Source organism: Phasianus colchicus, chromosome 1, assembly GCF_987193195.1.
Source record: "Phasianus colchicus chromosome 1, bPhaCol1.hap1.1, whole genome shotgun sequence".
In the NCBI taxonomy this organism is placed as follows: Eukaryota; Metazoa; Chordata; class Aves; order Galliformes; family Phasianidae; genus Phasianus; species Phasianus colchicus.
The window spans coordinates 25,856,169-25,883,573 of record NC_143436.1 but is presented as its reverse complement, the minus strand read 5'-3'; the positions used below and the strand labels follow the sequence as shown (position 1 = coordinate 25,883,573).

Here is a 27,405-nt window from a genome sequence, read left to right as displayed (position 1 = left end):
CTGCGGCCACCGCCGCAGGGCAGCGGAAGTTTGAGCGCCGCGGCGGAGTGCGAAGGGCGGCGCCGGCACTTTCGCCTCGGCGCAGCGCCCGCATCTCAGCCACCTCGCACCGGCGCCGAGTCACCGGTCAGGAGCTGTCTGCCGCCTGGAGCTGCGTCCCGAGCTTCTGTGTCCGGCATGGACTTGGAAAGCAAAGTGAAAAAGGTGAGGTCGGGCGCTGTCTGCTCGGTTACCTGCAGTTCGGGGCGGCTTTCAGAGCCTGGGGCGGCACTGCCCCGCTCCGTCTGTGAGGAGAGGGCAAGGGGAGAGGCAGAGGGCTGAGGCTGGGGCAGCCCCTGTCCTGTGCGCGTTACCGCCTCCGGTGTGAAATCGTGTGCGTCCCCCCAGTGGCATTGCCCAGGTGTGAGGCCCCTGCGTGTGCGAAACCTCGCTATTTGGAGTGTTTATCCGAGCACTGCGAGCTAACTGGGCGCTGCTGTGGCCGGCGCGTTGGAGTCGAGCTGCCCATCAGCTCTTGAACGGGCTTCGCTCCTGGTGGAGGAAGGTAGGTGGGCAGGCAGCGAATGGTAAGTTACAGAAACTGGTAAGTAACCCGGTTGTATGGATCCCTTTCTGAAACTTGCTATTGGAAACTACGCGTGTAGGACTGAGCTCCTGCGGGACACACCCCTCGTCCTCACTTCTTGTGCTCTTGTGAATTACGTGCCGTGCTTACCTGGAAGCTCTGTTTGTAAGAACTTTATCAAGTAGTCTCAGAACAGGTACTGCGGAAGTAGAAGCCTTGTATGAGAATGCTTTAGAAATCTGTGGTTTACAGATGTGGGTGATTTGTGTTTCTGAGTTGTTACACTGAAGTGTAGTACCTTGTTTTAAAGTGTGCACACTACAGAGTCACAGAATGGCCAGGGCTGGAAGGGACCTCAAGTATCATGAATCTCCAACCCCCCTGCTACAGGCAGGGCCACCAACCTCCCCATTTTATGCTACACCAGGCTGCCCAGGGCCCCATCCATTCTGACCTTGAACACTTCCAGGGGTGGGGCATCCACAACCTCTCTGGGCAGCCTGTTCCAGTACCTCATCACTCTCTCTGTAAAGGATTTGCCCCTGACATTCATCCTCTCCTTCAACTTAAAACCATTTCCCCTTGTCCTGCACTTATCTACTCTTTCAAAGAGTTGATTCCCTTCCTGTTTGCCAGCTCCCTTTAGGTACTGAAAGGCTGCAATGAGGTCACCCCGTAGCCTTCTTTTCTCCAGGCTGAACAAGCCCAGCTCCCTCAGCCTGTCTTCATAGGGGAGGTGCTCCAGTCCCCTGATCATCTTTGTGGCCCTCCTCTGGACCCTCTCCAACAGCTCCCTGTCTTTCTTGTACTGGGGGCTCCACACTTAGACGCAGTACTCCAGATGGGGCCTCACAAGAGCAGAGTAGAGGGGGACAATCACCTCCCTGTCCCTGCTGGCCACCCCTCTTCTGATGGAGCCCAAGATACCATTTGCCTTCCGAGCTGCGTATATATGTATACACACTCAATAAACTTTTTCAAATTACAAGCTAGGAACTGGCTGAGATGTCAAAGTAGCTGTGTAGCATGCAGGGCTATTGGCCCCCTCAGGACTGAATCCCACTGAAACGGTTTAGTCTTGAGTTACAGCTTTCTCTGAGTAGTGGCATGACTGAGCTTGTTCACTGGAAGTTGTTGGAACTCCAGTAACACTAATGTGGGAAATACAGCATTCCTTCTCGGAACTTCTGTGTCTGAAAGGAGACTATGTGCCATGAAGTATTGATGAGATTCTACTGTTGGAGTTTTGGATTGGAGAAGCTTATAGCAGCTGAACATATGCTTTGAATTGTAATTAGTTGTTGGACATCTATACGTATTGTAAGTTTGTCTCTTCTTCTCTTACTTTAGTTTTGTTTCACCCTTCTTTTTCATCCACCTCAAAAATTCCTGAAGGTTTTTCAGAATCCAGCCAAACAGATATGATAGCTGGTGCAACAACAGAAACCAAGGAAGCTGTTTGAAGGAATTAATTTGTATTTTCTATTCTGTTAAGTTCTACATCATAGAGCATCTCTTAGCAGTATTAATAAAGAGCTTCACATTTCATGAATTTCTTCTATATATGTGCTCAGAAAACCTCTTTTATTTCCCTCCTCTCCCATGTTAAACTCTCCTTATCATGCTCTTCTCCTCTTATGGTTTAGTTGAGATCCCTTTTCCAGGAGAACGGTTACAAGTCAGAGCCAGGATGAATGGGGAAGCTTTGTTATCGTAATGGTATGTCCTGTAATAAATTCTTTCTTTTTTGACCCCTGTTATTTACTTAATCAGAGCTTCTTCAGATTTTGTACACTGGAAGGAATGTATGAATAATAGTTCACTTCAACTATGCAGCGTCTTTAACCTAGGTCTTCTAATTCCTATTTGAAACCTGTTTCCCTGAATTTTCTTCCTTTCTTGGAAGGTGAGAGAATATTCTGGGAAGCTTTCAGTCAAGTTTATAAAGGCCTGTGAAGTGCTTTGAGAGAAATCTGTCTTTGTGGAGATGGTCTCATCAGACTTCTTTGTCACCTGCAGTAGGTTGCTGTCCTCACCTTATGTTTTACTACCCTGCACCTTGGACAGAAATGTCATATTTAACAAAATCTGTGAACTGAATTCTTATTGTGTATTAACTTCTACCATTCATTGGGCTGTAAATAAGCACAAACTACTGAACAACTGGACCTGCCTGGTGGATTGGAAGTACCAAGATTGAAGCAAAGAGGCAGGAGTTGCCACGCTGTTACCAGTCAGGTTGCTGCTCTGCTACTCTTCTAAACTCAAAAATCTGAGTTTAAAAGTTGGCTATTCTGTAACCCCCAGATGGAGTAGAAAAGAGGGAAATGAATTCAGTATGGAGTTTCAGACCATCATGTGTAGAACAACTTCTTTGCCCTCCTGCAGTTGTTAACTTAAAACGGGATAATAAAATGAGACTCATTTTCTGCTTCTAAAAAAAAACAAACAAAAAAAAAGTAAGTTTCCAGTGTGGTACTCCTAACATTTCTTGAAGTGTCAGAAGTTCCAGAGTCCATTCTTCAGTTGTGAACATAGATGCTGTCTCTTTGGACAACTGTGAGTAGCTTTCAAGGGGCTGTTAATGGAGAAAAACACAGGTAGATATATGAATAGTGTGTTTATATCTGGGAGTCAGGGTTTGTACCAAAAACACACTTGCAAATGGCTCAGGAAAGTTTGTTTTCAGTGTTCACATCAGATTTTTTTTCTTCAGAACTTAATAATCCTAGCATAGTTCATCTCATAGGAGTTGCTTCCCATCTAGTATAAGGCCATTATTATTGAAGCAATCTACCTGTCCTTCTGCAGGAAGAACTGCTGCCCCATCCGCTGTATTTTCAGACCCATTGTTTCAGACTCATAGCAGCTAATAGTTGATATTTCTGCTGTTAAGTGAGAGTAAAACAGCAGCCCTGTGTACCGTACATTTCTTACATGTTTTGCTGTGATGAATCTAAGGACACAACTGCTTGAGATCAAGCTCTCTCATTGTTTTTTAACTATGCAAACATTAAGTCCAATTCCTTACTGTTATACTCTCGCTTCCTTTCCTCTATAAAGGTTAACTGTACTTCTTTCCCATCTTTCTTAGAAGGAGGCAGACCTACTGTTGCATTTGAGGATTGTGAAGCTTTTTTGTATACAGTGCTTGCACATCAGAGTGGAATCCTGAGAAATGTAACTCTAGCTTGAGGAGTACTTGTGGAACAAACAGATCACTAAATTCTTCCAAATACAGTATGCCTTGTGTTCTTGAATTTTACTTTGGGGAGAATAGGAAAAATGAAGATTTAATGCTCTATTAGAGACTCTGTTAGAACAAACAGTCCGGATTTCATCCCTGTCTTTCACCTCAGTGATGTTCTTAAAATGAATCAGTAGGCAGCAGACATGTTTTGTACAGTCCTGCTGGCAGCATGGTCTTGTTTTCTGTTAGGGAGAATAAGTGGCTAGCATTGAGACTGTTCTGTATAAGCTTTCACAGAATAATACTTGCTTTGTAAAAGAAACTTTGTGCTGGGAAGAGGGCAAAGGAGTTTGGGGGAAGAGGTCTCAAGTGTGGAGTGTCTGCGTGATTTTCAATGTGCATGAGGCTTGGTTTGTTCTGTTATAGTGGGAAGAAAACACAAATCTGTAGACATCAAGTTAACAACTGTACTGCTCTCTGATAAGAATACTTTATTCACTATTCACTTAGGAGCAAAGTCAACTTTCTCATCTTTTAGCATGATTTAGTCATGTTTGTTGGGCTATGCTTCCTGCTTACATCACTCATTACTGTTTGTTTTGGTGTTACTGTTGTGGAAACCCATGATAGGAGAGGTGGGGTTCTTCTTGTTTTTTTTTTTTCTTTTGTATAGTAAAATCAAGAAAATGCAAGATTCACACACAAGTAAGATTGATTTGGCTGCAAGAAGTACAAAAATAAGTATGAAGATGTGAGAAGAACTGGTTAAGTTTCTTTAACAAAAAAATGAAGTGCTTTCTGTTGTGTTCTTGATGGGGTTTTTTGTGCATTTTTATGCTTGTTTTGGGTTTTTTTTTTTAGGTTTTTCTTTACCTTCAGACTTCGTGGGGAGAAGAGTGAGAATATTGTACAGATATGATTTGTTGCCTGGAATGCCTTTCACATTTGTTCCTTTTCTTGTCATTTGTGGATATCAGGTTTGCAAAGAAAGCAATGCTAAATTAAACTTTTTTTTTTTCTTCTGTGGTGAAAGTATTCCCTGGGTATTTGACCATAAAATATAATGACATGCCTGGGTAGTAAGCCAGGGAAGTAGTGTAGAAATGCATAACTTCTGAGATCAGGTAAAACTTTCTTCAGCTGGCATAACTGTAAACAGAGTATTAATCAGTGACTTGTTTTTTGTTATGACCTTCTGCAGTTAAAGGCACAAAGAGCTTTTTCTGTGTTCCTGGAAAAAAGGAGGGTTTTCTTTCCTCTAGGTAAAATGATAACAATGGCAACTAGTGAGTCACCATCAGGAGCGAAACTTTCTTGGTAAAAGTACCTAAAAATGCGTTGCATTCCTTTCACATGAGTGAATGAGTTCTGCAAATCGGTGATTTCATCCTAGCAAATGCAAAGCTTCCAAGTGGTATGAGGTAGATGTAAAATATATGTTATGAATTGTAACACATACAGCAAGATGTGTTTGAAATAGATACACAGTTACGGATGAGATTTGTGTATATGTTAGATTGTCTGCATACATCTGCTGCTGCTGTGAGGAGTTAGTGAGGCTCTTCTAGGTTCTGGAAAGCAGGGCTATGAACACAGAAAGCTTATGTGCTTGTTATTTTGGGTCTTAAATGTGCTCAAAAGAATAAGATGGTATCTGTTGCACCCATTCAACATCATGTTAAATATAACTGTGCTTCAGGCACCGTTCTACGTGCATCTGGTCTGTTATTGTCTTCCTCCCTCTTTGTGCCTTGCTTTTAGTCTGAGGCTATCCAGCTGCGTGTGTGAATGCATTGGCTTGGGCCCAGAGAGGGAGAAGAGAGGAGGAAAAACAGTAAAACCCATTTTCCTGCAAGACTAAAGATTCTAGTAAGTATGCAGACTTGCAGGTCTAAAAAACATATTAGAAGATGCAGAGCGAAATTAGTTTTAAAGGCAAAACACACATGTATCGTGAAAATTAATACCTCACTTCTTTGATTATTATTAATAATATTATTGATAATCTTTGATTATTTTAAGCAAAATGGCAGATCTATCTTAAGAATGTCTCTTCTAAAACAGGTTGTTGGGAGGAGCTGGACTTGATAGATTTGAAATAATGTTGATTAATCTTCAGGAAAGTTGGCTGGTCTGTGGCCTGCAAATTGTGTGTGTTATCAAATGAAAGGCCCTTGCTTGGTCACAGGGGCTCTACTGGAAGAGAAGGTGTGTCTGAGATTCCTTGGGGCTTTAGCATACTTAATGCTGCCCATGGTACAAACCATGGAATGTCTGTAAAGTAATCCTGGTACTCCATTGCACATGTCCACATGCATGATAACAGCAAAACTACCTACCTACCGTAAGTTCTTTGTGGGCAGCTTGAGAAGGCTCAACATTTCTTGTTATACATGTTGTCATAAGCCACTCAACTATGAAACTGGAAGTAAGAGGCAGTGCTTGCTTGAGTTCTTGTGTTGGATTAGCTTTTCCTGGTGACCTATACACGTAAGCCCAGGCCTTCCAGGAAGAACAACAGAGAAAGGACAGTAACTCTTAGTTTGCCTTGGCAGCACTGAGTGATGGATGATGCTGTACTGTAAACCCTGTGGATGGTACTCTACTGTAAAACCCACTGTAGTGTAGGGTTTTTAGAGACAGTGTCACAGTGTGTGTCAACTGCACTGAAACTTTGTTAGCATCATACAGAACTTTGTGGGGGAAAAAAAACTCCACTTGTGCTGAGGTCTTTAATACCTGTTAGTCTTTTGACAGTAGACTGTAGTAGTGCCTTAAATATTTATATTCTGAGCTGTTTGATATTTAGTAAAGACATCACAATAAAATAAATTCCTAGTACTTGTGTGCTGTCATAATCTGCTGTAGTTCCTTGATTTATCCTTATGTTTGTCCTGCTCAGATTATCTTAAAAATATTTTTCTTGGATGCAGGCACTTTTTGGCATCCTTCTTCCTGTGCAAATATTCTTCCTTACAAGAGCTTCTGCATCTGAATCCTCGTCAACTTTCCCTAGATTTAAATGTGTGCTTAAAGAAAAGCTACGACAGATCTGCTATCAATTAAAATTAGGTACATTAAATAACAAGTATAGAATAATCTATACAGTATTTATCTTCACTAGATATCTTTCTCTGTTCTCATGCAGTGTTCATAGAAGCCTTATGAGGGAGCCTGGATATAAATGTTTGTGTTTTTTCCTGCTCCATTCTGGAATTACAAGAAATAAATGTTAAAAACTGAAGAATTACATTAAATGCTTTAATCTATTTCAAATTCCAGTTTGTTTCCCAACCAGGGACTACAATTCAGTAACACAAGATCAGGTCTCAGCAATAAAGCATGCACAGCACATACAATTTCTTCTTAAAACAGTTCTCTTTCCTTCCAGCCTCCATGCATGGCTTTGAGCTTGACTTTTTCTGGAAGTTTCTAAACTACATTAGAATCTGTTAAAGACATCATCTTTTAGCTGTGGTTTTTTTTTTTGTTTTTTTTTTTTGTCGTGTGTTTTGTTTTGTTCCCCACTAATATCCGAATGAGTTAATAGCCCAGTAATCTTCAGACCAGAGGAGCCCTGGTATGTTGCAGTAAACTCAGGAATGGCTTTAGCAGAAGTTGTTTCTGTTCTTTGAATGCTGAGGGACACAGGAGAAAGATCTACAAGAGAACAGTGAAAATTCCTTAACCCTGTGCAGGATTCCATTCAAGTACTGCAGCAACACAACACTGACAGCTTTCTCACTGTATAGCCCCAACTTTTCACATTCGGATACGTCTCCAGCAGTGGAATTACTTCTATTCAGCAGAGGCTAGGTATGGGTATTGTGCCACACTGTACCTGGCAAGCTGAAAGATGAATCAGTTCACCTGCCATGTGATGCAAGAGTCCCCTCATGGGAAGAGGAAGGGTGAGAAAGCAAGCCATTAGCTTGCTCTTTTGGTGAGACTCACAGGATGTACAAGAAACCTTGTGGGAGAAACATCAAGTTGAACTTCTCCATTTCTTTATTTATTTATTTATTTTTTACAGTTTCCTCTCTTCTTATCATTGCATCTCAGTGGTTCCTCTTTTAGTAGGCAAGAATTTCTGTGCAGAATTTCTGTTTTTTTTTTTTTTTTTTGAAGGCTGCATTTGTCATGGGTACGTTGACTGTTAAATAATTACAGAAATGAAGGCTTCCAGTGTCTTGGTACTGTTTGTACCTAGCTAATTAGTGGGAGGAAATAGAGAAGAGAAAATTGCACTCCAGTCATCATGCAGTTATAATACGAGACAGTAGACAGAAGATGCACAGTGTGAAATTCTGATCGGACAGATTAATTCCTGTTTGTGGTCCAGCACTGTAGGAGGTTGTGGAGTGTGTAAAATGGACAAGGTCTCTGCCAAATCTGATTTAGCTGCACCTGTTCTTTCTGGATAGCTGGACAACTTCCAGAGAGCCCTTTCAACTTTAAATCATCTATCATCATTAAAAGCAAGCTTTGAAAATTACTGCTGCGAGATTTCATTTTAATTCACTCAAGATTTCGTAGGGCTCTTTTTTTTTTTCCTCCCTCTGTGATTATCAACAGTAATCTTGAGGTTTTGTAGCATTACATTCTTCTAATTACCAGAAGATAATTCTCCATTCATCACTATTATTTTTTTGCCAGCACTGTGGCATAGTTTGTTCAAAATAGGAAAAAATTTATTATACAAACTTATCAGTATTTCTCCATATAGGAGAAACCATAGCTGGTAAAATGTATTTTGATTTGTATCAGTCCATAGGCTTAAACTGGCCAACTACTACTTCATTGTGATCTGCTTATGTCTACGATTATTCTGTAATATCCCATATCAGCAGATATTGTTGGCCTATGCTCTTTGAAATCTATTACATATACATAAATACAAATTATGAAATTATCATTTTAAAAAAGCATTAAGCATTTCCCGGAGGGTTTAACTTAATAGGATTGGGAAAGAGGATCTCTCGAACTTTAATTCTTGGTTATTTTCAATGAAGTTGATCATAAACACTTGTTCTAATCCAGGCTTAGACTAATTTATAGTAACTGCAATGTTTCTTTTACTTATCCAAGCAAGCTATCAGACATTTAAATTGAACCATTTAGATTTTTAAGACAACAATAAGCTTCTACAAGTGGCTCTTCTACAGTTAGCCAACTTTTCATACTGGATTCCAGCATGATCTGGAGGAGGGCAAACTCCAGTAATTCTCACTTTGCTGCAACCATTTAAAATTCTTTACCCTTGAGAGCTATTTAATCATGATCTCAGTCATATTTATATCATTTTCCATACTCAGGCTATTTAAATCCATATTGGCTGTGTTAGTCATACCAGATGGTTTTAGATAGCTTTTGCTGTAAAATGAAAATTAATGGCAGTAGGCACACAGAAATCTCTTTCTGGCAGAATTTCAGTTGACCTATCTGGGCCACTTCTCCCATGATTCCATTTATGGGGAAAATTGATTCTATCCTGTGCTCAGATGCACATTCCCCTTCTAGTGTGTGCTCAGCTCACTGCATTGCTGGGTCCTCCATCTCGGCACCAGTTGTGTCTGTAGAAAGGTCTGAGGAATGAACATAGGCAAGCAGCAGAGATGAAGTATGCTGCATTTTAGGTGCTTTCCTGAGTTACAGCAGAATCAGCAACTAGAAGGCAACGCTCACTTCTGGGACTGATGCTTCCTTACCAGTGAAACAGATCCTGTTATGGCACTGTATTTAACATACGCTGTTAGCTGCAGCCAGACTCAAAACGCTGTGTCTGCAAATGCGATTTTATATCCTTAGTATTTGGGGCATGTGGTTACCTAGTTTCTCACTTAGAACAAAGGCAGAGGCTGAGAGTGAATGTGGAATAGCGTCTGATTCAGTTCTGAGTGTGCCTATTATTTTCAAGCTAAACACCTATAAGATGACCAGGCCACATGAATGACACCATCCTTCTCTTTTACAGCCAACTGAAGAATGTGTATCAGAGTAATTCTGTCTTATTAATTCAGTTTATTTGCCTCAAGTTGCATAAACATATCCTTGATGTGCTTTATTTTACTGGGGAGGGAATGTAAAATCCTACGTCACTGAAGAAATTGGTGTTGAGAGCGATGACAGTGCAAGTAGGCTGTCTGGTTGCTGTCAGCTCAGTTGGGATAGGGAGTGTATTTTGAGTGGAGCACTTAAGGACGAGAATCTTGTGCTGCTCAACAAATTATCTCTACTTGTTTTTAGCCTGAAAGACCCTTAAATGTTAGGAGGTTTGGGAATAGTGTATTTGCTTGTGAGAACCATTCTTTCTCTTGCTTGTATTTGGTTGTGTTTTGGGAATTCTTGAAATGTTAAGGCCATTTCTAGGTATAGTGCACAGTAACTCTTCATACGCTAGTGATCCTAGGTTTCTGTGCCTTATAACATTGCAATAAAGTAGTCATTATTCCTATTCTGCCCTCTCCCTTTAAAAAATAAAATTAAAAAAAAAATTAAGGACATAAGAGTTCAAGTATGATAAAGTACTGCTGGTTTGGAGTAGCAGCTGAAGAGAATGAGTTATTTTTTTTGTGTTCTTGAGAGGCAATTGCAAGCACACTTCAAATTAAGCACTCCTCAAGGATGTTTTTTAAAAAAGAAAAAAAAAAAAGCTATCCTGAAAATAAAACAGTAACAATTATGTTGCTTTAGTTTCTTTATTAGCGAATGTCAAAGCCAACATTTTGTTCTATACGTATCCGATATAGACCAAAAATATATATATAGCTGATGGAAAAATAACTATTTCATCTTTAAAGTTATCATAGACCCATAGAATGGCTTGGATTGGAAAGAACTTTAAAGATCATCTAGTTTTAATATCTCTGCCATGGGCAGAATTGTCAGCTGCCAAGGGCCCCATCCAACCTGGCCTTGAGTGCCTGCAGGGATGGTGCATCCACAACATCTCTGAGCAGCTGTGCCAGGGCCTCACCACCCCCTGAGTAAATAATTTCTGCCTAACATTTAACCTAAATCTTTCCTCTCTTAGTTTGAAACTGTTCTCCCTTGTGTTATCCCTGTCAGACTGCATGAACAGTCAGTCTCCTTACTGTTCATAAGCCCCTTCTCAAGCACTGGAAGACTGCAAAGAGGTTTCCCCTTAGCCCTTTCTTCTTTTTTCTTGTCTCCAACCCAAGTACAGCACCTTGCACTTGGACCTCATGAACCCCACTAGGTTCCTGTGGGCACTTTTCTCAAGCTGTGTTTGTTTTAGGTGCGTACTGATCTGCCTTCAGGTTAGCTCATCTACTGTGTGAACTTCTCAAGCCATTAGGCTTATAGATATAAGCATGATCATCGCTGGCTTGCATTTTTTTTTTTCCTTTCACATGAAAGAAATAAATAATTTCATGTTTCTCTATTCGTCCTTGCACTTGCAAGCATTAGCTGGATAGCTGCTAAAGTGCAACTTCTTCCCAAATAATAATCTACAGGAGGGCTTGTAGTTTTCTCATGGTTTTCTTATTGCTATGAAGGCGGTGATCCCTCAAATATAAAATGATTGAAATAGTAGCTGTGGCATTTTTTCATGTGCTGTCTTGAGTAAATGGCTTGTAAGTAACATATTCCTTCACTTTAGATAGAAGCAAGTGGAAAGATGAACTGCTTATATCCTTGCAGATTAAACTACAATTTCATTATGAAAAAGCTTGCATCACCACATTTAATTAATGCTTACATTGTATTATTATTGGTGGAACTAAGATTAGTACTAGAACTTACAATATTCTATCTTGTTTTGTTTTTTGTTTTCTTTCATGGTAAATTATGTCAGACTGGAATTGAGCTGTCTCCATCATGATTACTTTCCCTCTCAAAGAGTGTGCCCACAGCCTGCTGGAAGTGTTCTTCATGTGCCTGGGAGCAGTGACTGGGAGTATGGGCATGAGTTACCCTCTGCATGGGCAGCAGCCTGTGCACTCAGCTGTGACCACAGTTGATTTAACAGTAGTGATTCCCAAAGGTTTAGAGAGTTGGAATGAGGCATCTGAAATTTAGTATATTATTTAGATACATAGGGTATGTTGCTTGATGTCTATTTCTCACCTCAAACTTTCAGGTGCTGCTCACTATCCACTTAAATGTGCCAATACATCAATATACTGTGTGAATATTTGGCCTCTGTTAATGCTCTGGTTTTTGTATTCTCTCAAATTACTTCTGTTTTATAAATTGATTGTGTATCCTTTTAATTACTTCATGGTGAAACACTGTATCATTTATGGTCGTTATTCTCAGTAACTGCTGTTTGTCTTTCTCCTTGGAAAGTGAGCTGGTATTAGTTCAGCTGAAACACAATTATAAAAGGTATGGTCTGGTCTCCATCGCTGTCAGAGTAGTTTCAAAAATATGATGCTAATCACTTAAATGTTTTCTTTATTTCTATCTGATGCTCACACTATTGATATCAAAGTAGAGTCTGTTTATTTCTCGATCTTCTGTATTTTGTCAAGTCATATGCTGCAGATCACTTTGTCCTGACAGCTGGATTAAATACCTTTTAGCTTGGACTTGAGGTTTTACAGCTTTGCACTGTGGTTTCACAGCTACAGACAGAGTTGTAAGGTCTGCTTGCCCCTTTGAAGTCTGCAGTGTGATCTGTTTGGGGAGGCATGTAATACACACAAAAACAAACTAAAAAAACCAACTTGGTTTTGGTTAAGGCTTTCTGCTGCTAGATCAGTCCTACAAACAGGCTTCTGCAGACAGTGTCACTTCTCTAAATACAAAGACAGGGTAACTGGAAGCTGAAATACTGTCCTGATGTTGGCTTACTCAAATGCTTAATGTGCTGTTTTAGTTGTGGGTTGTATGTAATAAAGGAAGCAGTGAGATCATTCATACAGCGTAATTCTTGGGGCTGACAATGGTTTTCTTCTTCATCTTTAAACAGATGGGCTTGGGCCATGAGCAAGGATTTGGTGCTCCCTGCTTAAAATGTAAAGATAAGTGTGAAGGATTTGAGCTTCATTTTTGGAGGTAAGTGACTCAACACACCTTGACACTTACATGTAAATGTGCAAGTACTGGGCTTTTTCTTCTCTTTTTCCATTAAACTATTTAGATGCTTTAAAGATCCTGTGTTCATGTTCAGGACTAGAGTTTCTCTGCAGCATTGCAACAACTAAGTAGGTAATTGCATATGAATATACATTTTATCTGCACTAAAGTCCATGGTACTACTTCTATTGAAGCATTCACTTTAGTTTAATAAATGGTTGAAGTAGATTTGAAAACATCTCTATTTCTACTGTAAGAGTGCTTCATCTCAGTAATAAAATGTTTTCTCAACTTCTGATCAAATACATTAGCTTTGATCTGAGATTTTAGGTAAAATTATCTCTGTTGAAAAGAAGCTGAAACTTTGTGTACATCTGTAAGGAGGGAGCTATATTATATTTCAACAAAGTTAAATATTTCTTTGCCTTGAATCATTCACCACTCCTGAACTAGTGAGGACTGATGATAGTTGCAGCAAGTAGACCATTGAGAGGTCAGTGCTGTTACTTTGACAGAAATGTCCAATTCCCTTTTTTGTGTTACTGAAACCGTAACAAATAGCCCTGAGTCACTCAGTTCATAGTTCATACTGGCTGAACGTTAAGAAGTAGCTTAGAGATTCTGTTATTAAAAATAAAAATAAATAATAAAAAACCTCCTGAAGGGAAAAGCCTGCGAAGGATAAATATAAATGACTGGTAGTAGCACTAACACAGGCAACCTAACTGAAGCCTTTCCCCAGTGCCATTTAGCTATAGTCATAACTGTGTCTATGATAGGATTTCATGATGGATTTTAATTCTGGTCTTGATACGACTCAGCTAGAGTGTTATCAGGTTCAGATAAGGCCTAAGAGATATTGCATCTGTCTCAGAGCACTTGAGTGCAGCTGTGACATGGTTTCGAAAATAACCAGGCAGCCCACAGCAGAAACTTATATAAATTGATGAGGTTATAACTCAGTTATATATCTGCAATATGTAACTACGGAAGCAACTTACAAATAACAACCTGAAACAAGGAATGGTAATATGCTGGTAGATAAATCTGGTACCTAAAGACATAAGAAACAAGTAATTTGTGAGAAGACTCTGGGGAGGCCCATGTAGAGGTAACAGAACAGTTAATGTGTATAGGTGATTCAGTGAAACTGAACACAAGTCTTGCAGGAGTAAAGATGTTGTTTCTGTGCTTATAGGAAAATTATGTTTCCTACTACTCGAGAGAAAGACCTTTTAGGGCCAGCTTGGTAGTGAAATTATACGTCAGGAGGAAAAAAGAAGATGAGACTTTTTGTCCTCTCTTATTCTTAGTTCCCACCGCTGAGACCTATTTCCTAACCTATTCTTTAAAAAAAATAAATAAATAAGGATAAAAAGAAATGTCTGAAGCAATACAGTCACATAAATAAGCATATTTGCCAAGTTGGAATGTAGCTGCTTGTGGGTGTTTATTTAAAGATTTTTTGTGTGTGTGCTTTCCTTTAATACTCCGTTTACTGTGCTGCTCCTGCAGATATGGCTCATCATGGTAGGTTCTAAATGAACAGCTTGTCAGGACACTGTCTCCTAAAGAGAGCCTGTAGATGGCAGTGCATTAAAGAGCAAGTAAGATGATGTGAAAACAGTGTCTGTTTAGTTTGGATTGAAGTTCTAATTTGAGAGTTGAGAAGATATAGGATAGTCCAAGCAGCAAGGTGGCCAAGAAATATACTTCCTCTGGGTATCAGACAAATGTAACATATTAAGAGATGAAATGTTGGCAACTGACGCAATTCTAGAACAGGTTGGGATATAGCTTTTTCTCCACTAGATCTGCTTCTGGACACAGAGAGGATGTGAATATGAAGTCTGAAATTAGTTGTATAAGAAGTTCTTAAAGGAAAAATTCAGTAGTACATTTTGCATTGTATAGACATCTCAGGAGTTTATCACTGGAACAGAAAGAGGAATGGATGGATGGATTCTGAGTGTTTGTTCATCTGTCTGAATACTTACTGTCGTACTTTTGTTCCCCTGGCTACATCCTGACTCCCTTTCCCCCCCCCTAGTTTTATACTTCTGCTTGATGCTATATGGTATGGAATATATCCCTTTGATCTCTTCAGGTCAGCTGATCTGGATCTATTCCCTCCTAGCTCCTTGTGTACCCTCAGCCTCATGGCTGGCAGGGCAGCATGAGAAACTGAAAAGTCCTTGGCTCTGTGCAAAGACAGTTCAGAACAGATAAAGCATCAATGTGTTATTTACATTATTCTCATCCTAATCCAGAAGACATCATACTAGCCTCTATGAAGTCAAACTAGGACAACTTAGTCATGTTATTCTTAATCTGAAATTCTATTTTAAATCAATACATGCTAGTAGAAATGAATAGAATATTATCTTTATAATATCAATTATCAAAGTTGGTTCAAATTTTGTCACTAATTTTATCTTTTATGCATCTTCAAAAGATGGGTGTTCAGATTGGAAAGAATTGCTGTGGTGGATTGATCGCAGTCCACAGCCAGGCACCCACACAGCTGCTCCTTTGCAGTTTCCTTCACACTGGAGTTGGGGAAAGAACAGGAAAAACTGAAGTGAAGATGCTTGTGGGCCAAGGTGAAGACAGTTCAATAGGTGCAGGAAAGGTGAGGGGAAAGCAATTGATGCAAGGCAGTCATTCACCATTTCCCATGATCTGTAGACAGTGTGTGAGCAGTGGCTGCTTCGGAAACCAGAAGACTGCCTTCATTTTCTACGCCCGTTGTTTTTGCTAAGCATGATTTTGAATGAATGGCCATGAATATCCCTCTGGCCAACTGGAGTCAACTGTCCTCTCCTACCTTACTTTCAAGGGAGAGGCAGAGTGTGAAATAAAGTGCAAGCACTGCTCAGCAGTAGTAAGTGCTATCAACAATATTTTTAATCACGAATCCTGAACACAGCACCATAGGGGCACTCTAAGTCAAGTTAACTCCATGCCAGCCAGACATAATGCAGCAGCTGAGACAGCAGCAGTGCTGTACGTGGGCTGTACATTGCTTTGGTGTCAGGGTGACTCTGCCCTCTGGTGGATGGAGCTAAAGTGCTTCAGTAGACTGTGTAGTTCTCTCATCTGTACCTGAAAACTGTGTACCTTTAAGAACTAGGTGCAATTTCTGTTTCTGCATAGGGGAGCATCAGTGCTGCCTTTGGCAGGTCAGACTGGAGAGTGCATCAAAAAATATCCAAATATAGAAGTCTAGTAGCAATGTTTTACACAAAGCTTCTTGCACCATCTTTCTCTGTACTGTTAGTGTTTAGGTGGCAACTTTAAGTCTTTAAGCACTTTGTGTTACAGCTCTTGGCACAACAGGTGGGCTGACTTTGCAGATACAGAACTGTTAATTTGGGCTGGTACATAAGCAGGTATAAACAAAGTTTTTTGTAAAACTTGTTCCCAAATGTAGAAATTCTTAAAGCCTCAGTGTTGTGACCTGCCTACAAGTCAATATAATGGAAGTTGCAGTCTGCAGTGGTTTAAAGAAAGATTACCTGATTTATCTGTCTGCTAATAACCTTGACAGGCTAGAAAGCTGGGCCTGGGTGAACCTGATGAGGTTCAGCACAGCAAAGTACAAGGTTTTGCACTTGGGCCAGAGGAATCCCAGGCATCCATACAGACTGGAAGGAGCGGTCCTTGAGAGCAGCCCTGTGGAGAAGGACCTGGGGGTCTTGATAGATGAAAAACTTAATATGAGCCAGCAGTGTGCTCCTGCAGCTTGGAAGGCAAATGGGATCCTGGGCTCCATCAGAAGAGGGGTGGCCAGTAGGGACAGGGAGGTGATTGTCCCCCTCTACTCTGCTCTTGTGAGGCCCCATCTGGAGTACTGCGTCCAAGTGTGGAGCCCCCAGTATAAGAAAGACAGGGAGCTGTTGGAGACAGTCCAGAGGAGGGCCACGAAGATGATCAGGGGACTGGAGCACCTCCCCTATGAGGACAGGCTGAGGGAGCTGGGCTTGTTCAGCCTGGAGAAAAGAAGGCTGCAGGATGACCTCATTGTAGACTCTCAATACCTAAAGGGAGCCGACAAACAAGAGGGGAATCAACTCTTTGAAAGGGTAGATAACTGCAGGACAAGGGGAAATGGTTCTAAGTTGAGGGAGGAGAGATTTAGGTTGGATGTCAGGGGCAAGTTCTTTACAGAGAGTGGTGAGGTGCTGGAACAGGCTGCCTAGAGAGGTTGTGGATGCCCCGTCCCTGGAGGTGTTCAAGGCCAAATTGGGTGGGGCCATGAGCAGCCTGGTCTAGTATTAAATGTGGAGTTGGTGGCCCTACATATGGCAGGTTGGAGATTCATGATACTTGAGGTCCCTTCCAAGCGTGGCCATTCTGTGATTCTGTAATAACTTTAGCTTTTAAAATTGTCTTCAGAATTACATTTCCATCCAGATTCAGCATAAACAAGGAGCAGGGTCTTCTAAGTTCAGATCTAGTAATTCTTTCAGACTGCAAAACTTTGTCTACAAAACTAAGAAGGCAAACTAGCTGTTTTTTAAAAAAAATTTAAAAATTTTTAAAAAATTAAAAAAAAAAAAAAAAGCAAAACAACAACCTACTGATTTTATATTTTTATATATGTATTTGGGAATGTATTTCCCACTAGAGGGAGATGTGGAGCAGAAATCAGATCTTACAAGTAGGAAGGAAGCCTGTAATGTATTAGTCATGCACTGGGAAGTGATAATTGCCAAAATGTTAAAGCTTCTGGAGACAAGAATCTTAAGCTTAGGATTGACCATTATGAGCAACTGGCTTCTTGGCACAGATACAACCTCTGGAAGGCAGAGGGAACTTGTTTTAATATCCTCTGATATTAAGGCTGTCAGGTGAGAACTGAGGCAGTGTACTAACTACACTTACAATTACTGCAGCTGTATTAATAGCAAGAAAACATAACAGAAGGAAGAACCAAAAGAGTTGAGTTTGTGTGAAGAACAAAGCCTCAAGACTTGCCAGGTGCTTGTTGAGAGTTTCTCTGGGCTTGCAAATGCTTCTTTCTGATGCTTCAAAGCCAGCATAGAAAGGGTCATGATCTGAATTATTATTCTTTGTGCACATAAAAACTAAAATAGCAGGAGAATGAGTGATGCTTCTTAGAAGGAACCTTCTAGGTAGCAGAAAGCTCTGACATGGGAATTCATGGGCCTACGAGACAAGGAGAGAATATGGAATCTATTTTCCTTTCTACCCACCCAAGACCTAGAAGCAAGACATAGTTCACTAAATCTGTATTGTACAATGATATCACTTTTAATTCCACAACTCTTAAGCTTCCTCCTTACATGCCATGTTTTGGAGAAGGAAAGCTTCCCAAGCTGCTAGGATCGGACTGGGGAACATTTCTGTCCTTCGCTAGAGTCCTGTTTGTGTCTGCAGCTCTCAGGAACCACAGCTCTCAGGAACCTCTAATCATTAATCAGTATCATTTAATAGAGATTCTGCTGAATGCCCTCAAGTTAAAGAAAAAATATATTTTCTTTTCCTATGCTTATACTGTTCTCATCCATTGACAGAATAATTGAAGAGAATGGTCTAGCTGCCTGTCTTCTAGGTAGGGCCATAAGAGATAAATGTAAGTCTGTATAAAGAAGAACCAGCTGTTCCAGCACGTGAGATCCTTGCTTTAATATTGAAACTAAAAAAATTGTCAGTTATCAGACAGACTTGTGAAGTGTAATGAAGGGTTCGAGGTAATGTGATATAGTCATTTAAGAAAGATAGCTCTATCGTAGGCAAAGGGAACACCAGAGACTGTGACAGATGATCAAGACTCTAATATGGCATCTTAGAGGGAGAAAGTATGACTGAATTGTAAGCAGTACTTTGTGCTAAGACTTGTATATGTAAAAGATATCCAGTTGACATTTAAGGCTAAGAATTAATCAAGAAAAGGGATTATAAATCTGAACAGGAAACCTTTTTTGGCTTTTAGCAATGTACAAATGTCTCTGTGTGGCAGAGATTCAGTGGAGTCTTGGGGAGCAGGGGAGATGGCAGCAGCCTCGGGGATTTTCCTGTAGCTTACTTACTACAATAGGCTGACATCAGTTATGAGTAAGGATGGCCTTCCTGGATTATTTGTTCCTGCATTTGGAGACTTATCCACAAGTTCCAATCCAGAACAATCACATTTACAAACAGCTTCTTGCAAACTGACTATAGAACAAGGAGTCATTCATTGATTCCTTCAAAGAGTGAGGAGATAACATTAGGATGAAATGTTCACAGTCAATTTCTTGATACGAGTAAGCATGAAGAGGAGCAAGTTCAGTAAGCATAAAGATAATGCTTTTTCTTCTCAATTCAAGTTTAAGCTATGGTAGTTTAATGCCAGTTTTCACAGTGGGCCCAGGATGGACCTGAAGGTAAATTATGCATTTTCATTTTTTGTATGGGTTTGTTCATCTGTTTATCAAGATTATACAAAATCTCTCAAGAATACTGAAACTAATGAGTCATGCTAGTTCTTCTATGCAGGACTGAAGATAAAAGCAGTTAGGTCATGGTGTTCTCCTGGCTGGGAACAGAAACAGGATCTCAGAACTCTAATAGAAAGTAAATATGCCATATGAGCAAAACCCTTGTGGTTCTTCCAACTCCGGTAAAAATCCAGGAGGAAGAATTCCCCCAGAACTTGTTGGAGATAGCTCTGATCTTTGCAGGCTGTCAGTGCTGTGCCACTGTAGATAAAGACTGTGTGGAGCAGGGAAAACTAGAGAAACTGCCGTGCTGCCATTGTGATCACACAGCCAGTACAGCCCTGTGAATTGCTCTCAATGAGTTCTGTTTTGCAATCAGAATAGTTCTGGACAGCAAGGCTACATTACACTTGCTGAGCGTGCAGTTTACCTGGAGGTGTCTGTTCAGCCACCTGTGATGTTAGAGCACATACTATCAAGAAACAAGACTGCAACACACTGCCTATTGCTCAAGGCATAAGTGGAAAAAATGAAGACAGTGTCTGGTAAACTGTTATTCAAGTTGCATGTGCACTATGGGGCATAGAACTCTGTTCATCACTGATGTAATAATGAACTAAACCTTCAGAAATAGGATCTTCTGTAGCAGATAGCAAAATTGACCGTTTTTGTTTGGAGTGGGATTTATAACTCAGGAAACTATGGCTGCTGTTTTATCAGATGACCAGGACTGCATCCATCACACACTAAAATGATCATGGAGTATACTTAGAATATACTGTATAATTTTGAGGATGGCTGTGGATGGGTTCACCTGACCTTATAGGCATGTTTTCCTCTTCCTCCCTTTTCCACTACCTAATGGGCTTTCTGTAGTCATGGCTCATTCCAAATATGCACTTATTACATGCCTTATGATAAGGTACTTATCTTGTCTTCAAGGCTTCAGACTGCAAGTTGCCAAACACTGTGAGTCTCACATGGTTTCTGGTAAGCAGGGTTGAGAAGTGGTTTATAGATAGCAGTCTTATGTTATTCACTATGTGAAGAGTAAATAATTGGGGAAAATGTTGTTCGTTTTTGTCCATTTTCAAGAGACATCCAGAAGGTTGATCTGTTCTTTTCATATATAAGGAGAACCGTTAGTTAACATCCAACTTCACTCATTTCCTTATACCGTGCTCAAATGGAAGCTCTGGGAAAGCCATTAATAAATAGTGAAATCAGAGCAGCTAATCCAAGGTTCTGCTTATTAAAAGTGAACTGTTTAGTTATGCTTAATGTAATAAATTGCTATCTAATGTGCCTTCATCAAAGGAATTCAAATGTATTTTATTGTAAGTGAAAGAATACTTCCATCTATCTGAGTAAGTGAAACCTTCTACCTTTTAAGGCTGCTATCTGTGAAAATTCTCTGTACAGCATGTACCAGAGTACCTCTGACTTTGTTCAGAGATGTCAGAAATACTTTCTCCATATAAGCAAGTCACTCTTCTTTCACCTTCTCTTTTAAATGCTGAACTTGCACCATGTTCCATTCTCTGTGTACTTACTTTCCTTACTAAGAAATGCTTGTTTCCAGTTGATAGTAAGCCTGTGGTAACCGTATATCATGCAAATGGAGAAATAGTAGTGTGTGTAATTTTGAATATGCAAAGAGAGAGGACCTGAAAATAAATAAGGGTGCAAATAAATGATTGCTGGGGATCATATTGATGTGCTTGAGGCATGGGTCATATGTGATTACCCACAGTAAACCTAATAGGTAGGTGATCATGGATATATATACGTGCAGTGATGTAACTGAAGGGATGATACAGCAGCCAACCACATTAATGCATTAGTAGTATGGTATTATACATCGATCCTAATCTCAGTGAATAAATAATAGAATAAAGAATATCCTCCAAAGATATTTGACAAATTTCAGGAAAACTTATATCTGACCTAATCAAAGGTTTCGAGTTCCCACTGATATTGTTACTACACATGCCACTAACGGGAAGTGTAGGTTGCAGATGAGACTATAATTCTTTGCTGTTTCCATGAATTTCAGAAAAATATGCCGCAACTGCAAATGTGGCCAGGAAGAGCACGATGTCCTCACGAGCAATGAAGAAGACAGGAAAGTGGGGAAACTCTTTGAAGATACAAAATATACAACTCTAATTGCAAAGCTGAAAAATGATGGCATTCCCATGTATAAACGTAACGTAATGATACTGACTAATCCAGTGCCAGCCAAGAAGAACATATCTATCAACACTGTGACCTATGAGTGGGCTCCTCCTGTTCAGAATCAGACACTTGTAAGTCAGACCTTCATTTTCCTTCATGTTCAAGGCAAGAGTTGATGAGATATAAAGCACGGTTTAGTAGAACAACAAATCTGCCTCTTGTTATTCTTCTGAATGTACATAAACTTTTCTTCCTTCTCAAAACTAAAATTATGGTGGATGTTTTTAGTGAGTCTTGCCTGTGCAGTCTTGCAGAAATTTATGTGTTTCTGTGGAACTTCTTGAGAATTGAGGAAATGAGATTGACTCTTTGTTTTAATAGTAGATAACTCTTAACTCTTACATCCCTGAAGTGCAATTTCTCTAATCTGCTTTCTTCAATAAACTTTGAAAAATGTGCAGAGTGTGTGCTTAGAGTCGCATACGCACAAATGCACACAATGCGATTTATTGTCACAGTTTAAAGTTAAGGGGAACACCCAGACTTGCATACGTCTTTTACTGTATATGGTAAGAGCAAGTTCAGTGTTGACATCTCAGAAGAGCTCTCGTTCAGTATGTTTGCAGCTCATGTAGATGGGATGGTAGATAGCCTTCTGAGGATTTCTGCTTTGCTTTTCAACCTTTTGTTGTCAATTTACTGTACTGTAGTGTTGTGTAATCCTTGCTGGAATTGTGTTACTTCTGACTTGCCTCTCTAAATAACCTTTTTCAGGGAATGAATCAAACCTCGTGCAGCTAAACTGACCATTACTTAATATTCATTAGCATTTTCATTTTAACACTTGTCCTTCCTTTATTAAAACAAGAGATTTTTTTTCCTCGAACTAGGTCTGCAATAGGCATGTGGCTCAGGAAAGCTGTTCCAGCTTGTACTTCTTAAAGCTGTACTGGTGATCCATATTCTAGACAGCTTTGAAGAGGCAAGGTGCTATGTAAAACAATTGTTGTTTACTCTGAAAAGTAATAACTCTGTGTACTCTATATATGTCATAAATAGCTCAAAAGGGAGCCTGTCTCTTACTCTGGGAAGAAGCCAATTAATGTTTCTACTGTATTTTTTTTCTGTCTACTGTGCTTCAGAACATTAATGTTTATGAAAAGAACCTTGTTTTTGACAAGTTTGTCTGTCGCTAGCAACAGTAGAGATGATTTTAATTACTTGTTTGCTTAAAAGGATAGGTCTATAATAGAAACGGCATCTGATATCTAATTCTGCCTGATTTAGGCTAGACAGTATATGCAGATGCTACCAAAGGAGAAACAGCCTGTTGCTGGCTCAGAAGGCGCTCAGTACAGGAAGAAGCAGTTGGCTAAGCAGCTGCCTGCTCATGATCAGGATCCTTCAAAATGCCATGAGCTATCCCCCAATGAAGTTAAACAGATGGAACAATTTGTGAAGAAGTACAAAAATGAAGCACTTGGTGTAGGAGATGTGAAGCTCCCTGGTGAGCTGGAAACTAAAGCTACTGACAAGAATAACGTGAACAGTGGGGACAGAAGTACCTCAGCTGCTGTAGGAGCAATGGAGGACAAGTCAGCAGATCAGAAGGCATCTCAGTATGTAAGTATAAGAAAGAAAAGATAAAACAAGAAGGTAGTTTTCCATCTGAGTGTTCTCTTTGGTCATTTTAACTCATTGAACGTGTTTGTTCATTCGAAATAGTGAACATCTGGGGAGGGGATGAAAGAGGAGAAATTGGAATACATTGTTAATGTCTGCACCTAGTTCCTGACAGTATTTAGCACACTGGTGCAAATAACTTCCAAGATGACTTACGTTCATAACAAAAAGAAGTTAGCTTGGATATATTCTATGGCAGGATGGCTTCTACCGAATAATGAAGAGGTTGTATAGTCTTACAGACTGACTGCTACACTTTTCCCTTCTTGAAGACTGTAGTTTAATTTTAGTTTATTTGTGGTCAACTATTTTCTCTTTCCTAGGAAAGAATCAAAATTGTGCAATTGTCAAATTGCATTGAAAACTAAGTAAAACTAAGAAATAATAAAGTAACACCTCTTTCTCCTATCTCCAACAAGCTAAGCCATGTAACTGTTGTTTTGAGCAGCTTTTTTTCATAATTGGATTTTTTTCCCCTTTGACATCTGATTTCTACCTTGTAGCAGCCCAACAAAAAGGGTTGTTCTTATTTGTTCCTGTCCATCAGTTCTGAGTCTTCATTCTCTAAGTTTTCTTGTATGTAGTGATTCAAACAGAGCCTGAAAGTATGTATTCCTGTAACTGCAGGGTAGAGATTCGCTTTCTCTGAAGAAAAAGTTTTTAAATCTGATTTTAGAAAATAAAATCAGATCTCCACTACTAATTTAAGTCTATCTGTAATAATTGTCTTCATGAGTTTTTTGTTGTTAAAAATCTATTTTGCTGCAATTAAAAGATGAGAGAACTGGATATTTAGCAGAATACTAAGTTTTACATTTATTAAAGAAGGACTTTGCTTTCTCTCTTAGCTGCCTAGGCTGGGGATTTTGCAAATGACAGGTGACTTTTCCCTCACAATCTGTAAATACTCTGCCATATATTTGTTAGTATACTGATCTTAGTCTAGCTGGTTTGATGGAGGATCCTTATTCTTGAGTATGTGATGTTCACAGAACATAACATGAGTTTTGTCTGTTGGATTTTTCAAAGTATTGGACAGTAGTTCAAGAATGTGAATACTGCAAAATACAGTAATACATTTAAGAAGCATTAATGCTGTCAGTATAATATGTATCATCTTGAATTGCTTGGTGTGACAATTGGTGTTCTGTGCTATGTCACATTATCTGATACAGGATGAAAATTAATACTGTAGTTTTATTACGGGCAGGTGGGTTTAAATAAATGTTTATGTAATACGTAGCTGCTATAAACATTTACTTAATCTGTAAAACCTCTTTCCAGTCCTGCTATCGCTGCAAGCTGAACATGAAAGAAGGAGACCCAGCTGTCTATGCAGAACGTGCAGGATATGACAAATTGTGGCACCCAGCTTGTTTTGTCTGTTGTACCTGCAGCGAACTTCTAGTAGACATGATCTATTTCTGGAAGAATGGCAACCTGTACTGTGGAAGACATTACTGTGATAGCGAAAAACCCCGCTGTGCTGGATGTGATGAGGTAGGAAATAGCCCGACCTTTGTTTTAACGTACAAGTTTGTGATCCCAAAAAGTTAATATAATCATAGTGAAGTATTTCAGTGCACAGATATGATCTGTTTGTTAGTTTTAGATCGTAGTTGCAAAGAACTGAGATGTATGTGGACACTTCACATTCAGGAGGTTCCATAGCTTGTTTTGGATTTGGTGGGGGTTTGTGCAGTTCACAGGAGAGTAGGACATGTGTGGAATGCGAGTGTAAGTTCTTCTATAAAGAAGTCTTCAGTTATGCAGTTGTTTCCTCAGGAAGGACGCTAGGGGGAGCACCTCACTAAATTACGTCTTAAGCAATGTAGAGAGAACAGCCTGCCTGATGTCTTTGGCGTCTTACTGTTTCTTAATGGAAATGGAGACTTTGGAAAATAGTGATACAAGTAAATACATCCATTTTTGTTGAAGTCATTTGAAGGTGTGGAATACCAGCAGTTCCTAACAAATTACAAAATATCATCAGGAAGTACTATTCAAATGGTTTACTATTAATGTTTGTGTGTTTTCCTCGTAGCTAATATTCAGCAATGAATATACTCAAGCAGAAGGTCAGAACTGGCATCTGAAACACTTCTGCTGTTTTGACTGTGATTGTGTTTTGGCTGGAGAAATCTATGTCATGGTGAATGACAAGCCAGTCTGCAGACCATGCTACGTGAAGAAACATGCTGCGGTAAGATCCTCACTGACATGTTGGCATTGTGAAGGAAGGGAAATTGAGGAGCATGGAACTCTTACCTTTTTCCCAGAATGGGAGTATCTGAAAAGTGTAAATAGAGTACATGTGTAGGTCCAAGCTAATCATCTCACTTTCACTTTGAAAGAAGCTTTGAGAGCAAAAAGTAACTCAAGATGAATTCAGTTCAAGACTTTCTAGTAACCTTTAATTCCTTAGCACACCTTTATACCTACCAGTGCACAGGAAAATATACTTGTAACTGATCTTTGTAATAATGCACGGGTACGTATTGATAACAAGCTCATATCCTCATTTGTGCACTGGAAATCATCATGACTGTCTCAAATTAATCTAACTTCACATGCACACTTTTGTTATTTCCTCAGCTGCATTTTGGTCAGAAACTCTACTTATAAAATGAAAGAAAAATCAAAACCTGAAAACTTATTTCATAGGCTTCTTTTGACACTTGTCAGTATTCTTTGAGAACATCTAAGAATGTGAGCTTTTGTTGGAATTGTAGAGAGGATGTTCCTTCTTCATTTAAGTGAGTTCTTTGTGTTTGTCTCTTTTCCTAATAGATCTGCCAAGGCTGTCATAATGCTATAGATCCAGAGGTTCAGCGTGTAACCTACAACAACTTCAATTGGCATGCTACACAGGAGTGTTTCTTGTGTTCCTGTTGTAGCAAGTGTTTAATTGGCCAGAAGTTTATGCCAGTGGAAGGGATGGTCTTTTGCTCAGTGGAATGTAAGAAGAAGATGATGTCTTAAGGAATGACGCGCACAAAACTAAGCATTGCTCTGTTCCAAAGGCTCTTGCATTTCTACTGTAAAATATGTAGAATTGTGGCATTTAAGGTTATAGAAAGTACTAACTAGCATTTTCCCAAAGATTTTTTTTTAATGACTAATTCATGTTCTGTAATCTGATTCCTTAGCTGTAATGTTTTTTTCTTTGGGATTTTGTTTCTGAGTCTTACATCAAGTGTCTTCATATCCCAGAAGGATAGAAGAAAGTATGTTATGAACTCTATACACTTCAAGGGAACTCTTCACTATGAAGGATCTTTTCACTGTGTTCTTTGTAGTAGAAGAAGAAAATGTGAATGTGCTCCTTTTTTTTTTTCTTATACAATCAAGTAGCTTTTCCACTTTCAGTTTGACAACTTATTTATGTCTGTTTCCCTGCTTTCATCAAGCACTTTAGACAAGATGATCAGCTTTACTACCACATACAGTTTTGTTCACTAGACCCTCAAGTGGGCAGGGAGAATGAAGTTGTTTGTTTTTTTAAATCTGCATGTAGGATTTTTTGCTCCTGGTTGACACATGGGTTGTTGAGAAACAGAAACTACTCACATCTAGTTTGTAAAGTACCTGCACCACTGAAAAACTGGTTTATCTCATGTTTCTTCTCACTACTTTTCATGTGCAGAAGTTTTCATTTTATGAATATTGAAGTTACTTTGCAAGGGTTTCTTTTGCTTCTATCTTCTGTGAGTTTTTGGTTTGGTTAGGCTTTGTGGTTGCTTTTGTTTGTTTTGAAAAGGAGAGATGATGGTGGAGAAAAATCTGAGGGGACATCCTACCCAAATTAAAAAATACAAATCCACTACAATTTGTGGATCTGGCTTCTGCTTCTCATGAATGTTCTTTTTGCATATTGTGCCTTCTGTCAGAGGAACACGGCTCAGGGGTACTGTATGCTTTCCCAAGTAAGTCATGCTGCAAAAGGTTTGTACTTAGACTTTTGAATTATGTGTTCTTAACCAAAGCAGAAAGAAGTCTCAACTAGAAGGCTTCCAGTTTTTGAATAAAAAGTTAACCCCTAAATATTACCTTTGCTTATTAGATAAGCCAAATAAATGGATTCCTGTGGTTTTTGTTGTCTTTTCCTCCCCTTAAGGATTATAGATCTACAGTGAGACTTGTTAGCTATCTCTATGGCTAAGATGGAATGGATCATCTTTAACCTCAAAAAAAAAAAAAAAAAAAAAAAAACTATGCAAGTTTTATGTTCAGCTTTAAGTTTTATGATGCTGGATGTTGTAACACTTACAAATAAACATTGGTATTGCTCACTTAAA

At 39.5% G+C, this 27,405-nt stretch overlaps 1 protein-coding gene across 1 annotated transcript; it reads left to right on the top strand.

Annotated features, from left to right (window-relative positions):
• TES (testin LIM domain protein) lies at nt 1-27,405 on the top strand. Its single transcript, XM_031615496.2, has 7 exons — nt 1-204; nt 12,694-12,779; nt 21,303-21,555; nt 22,712-23,047; nt 24,392-24,607; nt 25,152-25,310; nt 25,898-27,405. The coding sequence occupies exons 1-7, from the start codon at nt 178-180 to the stop codon at nt 26,087-26,089; spliced, it is 1,269 nt and encodes a 422-aa protein (XP_031471356.1). The 5' UTR covers nt 1-177; the 3' UTR covers nt 26,090-27,405.